At 38.6% G+C, this 4,420-nt stretch overlaps 1 protein-coding gene across 1 annotated transcript; it reads right to left on the bottom strand.

Moving 5' to 3' along the window:
* Positions 1 to 3,103: 3,103 nt before the first annotated feature.
* On the bottom strand, positions 3,104 to 4,063 carry LOC128123938 (olfactory receptor 6F1-like). Its single transcript, XM_052760211.1, has one exon. The coding sequence runs from the start codon at positions 4,061 to 4,063 to the stop codon at positions 3,104 to 3,106; it is 960 nt and encodes a 319-aa protein (XP_052616171.1).
* Between the last annotated feature and the right edge of the window lie 357 nt (positions 4,064 to 4,420).

Genomic DNA, 4,420 nt, shown 5'->3' with positions numbered 1-4,420 from the left:
AAACTAAGTGTTAGAAGAGATGATGGTATTTGGGGACCTGAATATCACACTTACATTTAAGGTTGTTTTGACAAAAGTTTACAGAAATATATTAGGGGAGCAGGAGATCCCAGCTGGATCAGGAACAGAGAGGGAGAACAAGGGAAAAAAGACCATGATGGATGAAGACCACATGAGACTAGGAAGAAGCAGAGTGCTGGAGAGGCCCACAGAAATCCACAAAGATACCCCCACAACAGACTGCTGGCAATGGTCGAGAGACAGCCTGAGCTGACCTACTCTGGTGATAGGATGGCCAAACACCCTAATTGTCATTCTAGAAACCCCATCCAATGACTGAGGGAACCAGATGCAGAGATCCACGGCCAGGCCCCAGGTGGAACTCCAGGAGTCCAACTGGCAAGAAAGAGGAGGGTTTGTATGAGTGAGAATTGTTGAGATCAAGGTTGGACTAGAGCACAGGGACAAATAGCCAAACGAATGGAAACACATGAACTATGAACCAAAGGCTGAGGAGCCCCCAACTGGATCAGGTCCTCTGGATAAGTGAGACAATTGATTGGCTTGATCTGTTTGGGAGGCATCCAGGCAGTGGGACCGGGTCCTGCACTCAGTGCATGAGTTGGCTGTTTGAAACCTGGGGCTTATATAGGGACACATGGCTCAGCCTGGGAGGAGGGAACTGGACCTGCTTGGACTGAATCTACCAGTTTGAACTCAATCCCCAGGGGAGTCTTTGCCCTGGAGGAGATGGGACTGGGGGTGGACTGGGAGGAAGGTGGGGGGGACGACAAGGGAATCCGTGGCTGATATGTTGATATGTAAAATTAAATTAAATTATAAAATACAAAAAAAATGAAGCTTTTGATATAAAAACTTGGTAAAAGTCAGCTACAGTTGTGTTTACTAGCTATGAATTTTACATGTTGAAACATAAATTTGAAAGTCAAGCTATGCCTACTGGTACAATAATGGCATGACCAATATGAGATTAAACAACCATTTTCTGATTGCATCTGAAACTGAATGCATACTGAGAAGTTCAGACCTTGTATGCTCAACCTGATCCAAGACCCATAACTGGGGAAATGGTAGGTCCTAAAGATGAACCTACTCCTTTCATTTTTCTAAATGGACATAACAAATTACCTCCTAAATATTTACACTTACAACAAGACCCAAGGTGCCCTGAGCCTTGATCAAAGAAGCTTAATTTTGCTGTGAACAGTTAAAGCCAAGATTCACAGCTCATCAAGAAACTAAAAGTTATTGTTAAGTCTTCAGTTTTAAAGAGGGTACCCATAACACTCCTTAGAAAGTTCAAGAAACACTGTGAAAGATGTGGTAGAAAGAATGGAAGAGCCAAGAAATAAGGAAGAGGAGGATCCTGAAATGTCTTAAAAGCATGGAAAGGTCACAGTTTCTGTGAAATCATAGCATCTACTATTGCTTGCACAAGTTCTGCCCCATAATGAGCCTGTAAGTATTCATAGAGTCAGGAGGGTCTCATGAGGGCTGAAACCTTTCATTGCTGGTATTGATAGTAGAGGGCTGCAAGGGGAGGGACACTCATTGTCTTCAGTGGCATGGTCACTGTTTGAATTGCCCATGCTCTAATAGATAGCTCCACATGCATGCCCACACAGAGATCCTGGATAAACTCATTGTGTCCAAACAAGAAGACATGGATGCGGGTGGGCACTACTTCACTAAAGAGAACTTTGTTATGAATGGGAAGAAGAAAAGCCAAGGATGGGCATGTAGTGAGTGTTACCAGACATATTATATGTATACATAAAACTTTTAATGAATAAACACATAAAAACAAAAGCAGAAAATATTTTGCATTTTTGTATTTTTTAAAATATAATTCTAATTTTTATGTATTCCAGAAAGGTTTTGTGCTGAGTTCAAGAAAGATTTCAAATATGAACTGTGCAAAAAGCTATTACTTTATTATAGTCTCTTAATTGCCTACAACAGTGGTTCTCAAGATTCACTCCGGGGAGCAGTCAGCTGGTGATTTTTTGTACTGCAGATTCTCTTTCTGTGTCTAGGGTGGTATTGTGCATTCTCTTAGATCATTCTGATGATGCTCAGTCACAGTTCTCACACTTAGAAGGAGTAAGTCATGTGAACATTCACCACAAAGATGCTTGTGATTTGCTTCTTCCATCACCTTGCCGTCTCTTTTGTTCCTAAACTGCACTAGAAAAATAAAACCATAAAGCTTCTTAATATACAATGAAAAAAATCATAAAAAATAATGCAAAGCCTGCAGTCACTTTTTATATATTTCAAAATAAAAATTGGTTCTTTTCCTTTCTTCATGAACAGGGAATGTGCTATGATGCGTGAAATCATGAGTTTCCTTCTTCAGTATCCTCAGAGGTTAATATTGTGGGTGTGTAGTACTTGAATTAATTTTACTGAATTCTTATCCACTTGAACATGTATAAAAATCTAATGGTTTAAGAACTTGTTAAATATTCCATTCTTATGTTATCTCATTAAGCCTTTTAAAACATTTTATTCATGGTACTCTTGCTAATATTTTAAGTTCTATTCATTTTATTTATATCTATTTATTTACAATTTCGCATTGTCAAAAAATTGTGTTTATCTAATCTTTTTCTATTAAGATTCTATAGGTATGCCTATGTTAACAAATAATTGTAAAACCTAAAAATAGTGTCTGGTTTACAATATGTGGTTAATAAATGATTATTAAATGTATTTTGATGTACTTTTATTTAGTTTCTATAAGACTTTTAGATGGAAAAACACTGCTTCATTTAACACAGATTTTATGGCTAGTTTTCCTGTCAAAGTATAAGATTTTAAAATATTCATTGCTTGGAGTAAACCAATTGTGAACAGCTTATTGGCAAAAAACCCTTTAATTATTCACTCTATTTATCACTGTGGTATTGTATTAAATATCATAAAAAGAACAGTTATAAATAACTTTCAGAATAATTCAACACAAAACATAAAATATGCAGAGGTGGGTATATCAGAATTCCATTTCTTAATTTCAAATACTTACCATGAGCAAATGAGTTTGATAGTTCTCTCTAAACAGAACTTAATTGTTGCCTTCTCAAAACTCATGCATGTTTCTGTTTAATAGAAATCTCTTTTTTGCTACAAATTTCTGGAAAGCTTTCATTACATCTTTGTTCCTCAGGGTATATATGAGAGGGTTGACTAATGGGGTGATCACACAGTAGAACACTGAGATGACTTTGCCAATTGTGAAATTGTACTTGGCAGGAGGGCGGACATAGGCAAAGATTATGGTGCCGTAGTAGATAGTAACTACTGTGAGGTGGGAGGCACAGGTTGAGAATGTTTTCTTCCTAGCTTCCTGGGAAGATAGCTTAATTATTGTGACCACAATGTTGCCATAGGAGCTCATTGTGAGAAGGAAAGAACTGAGAATCACCACAGAGCTACAGGTGTAACCCAAGGCCTCCACCAAGAATGTATCTGAACAAGAGAGTTTAAAGATAGGGTCAGAGTCACAAAAGAAATGGTTGATTTTTTGTGGGCCACAAAAGTTCAGCTGAGAGATGAGTATGGTGGGTAGCAGAGGGGCAATGAAGCCTCCAATCCAAGAGCCAGCTGAAAACCTCATGCAAATCTGAACACTCATGAGAAGCGAGTAGTGTAGAGGACGGCACACAGCCACGTGCCGGTCATAAGCCATCACTGCCAGCAAGATACATTCAGTGGCTCCCAGGGAGAAGAAGAAGTAGTACTGAGCAATACAGCCCTCAACAGGAATGGTGACAACCTTTGTGACACATGTGGCAAGCAACTTAGGTACCGTAGCCGTAGTGTACCAGATCTCCAGGAAGGACAGGTTTCCTAAGAAAATGTACATGGGTGTCTGCAGCGTGGAATCCATCAGAATAAGGAAAATTATGAGAGTGTTCCCCATGAAAGACAGCAAATACACAGTGAGAAACATCACAAACAATGCAAGCTGCAGTGAGGAGGAGCCTGGAAATCCAAGAAAAATGAACTCTGTCACCGCTGTTTGATTTGTTACATCCATATCTCTTCTCTGTCCTGGGAGGAATCAACAGCACTCCGGTGATGGTAGGTGAGTGAGAATCAGGACTGTAACGTATTATTCATTTCTGCCAAAGACTCTAAGTGATCCCTAGCAAACAGAGAAAATGAAAGCTGTTGAAAATATAACTTAAAATTTCACACATAATATAAATTTATTATCTAGTTTCATGTTAAAAGTAAATCTCTAATGTAAATATTCTATCTACCTGTTTTCCAAATGAAAAACAAAGTAAATAGGCTACACACCCACTGTTCTATCACTCAAGTAGTAGGGCACGGATAATTTGATTTAAAGACCAAGGAAGAACATGGCACATGACACTGAGGACTTCATTTT

The sequence above is a fragment of the Peromyscus californicus genome, unplaced genomic scaffold (genome assembly GCF_007827085.1).
Source record: "Peromyscus californicus insignis strain IS unplaced genomic scaffold, ASM782708v3 Scaffold_4__1_contigs__length_199733344, whole genome shotgun sequence".
In the NCBI taxonomy this organism is placed as follows: Eukaryota; Metazoa; Chordata; class Mammalia; order Rodentia; family Cricetidae; genus Peromyscus; species Peromyscus californicus.
This window is presented reverse-complemented; position numbering and strand designations above follow the sequence as displayed.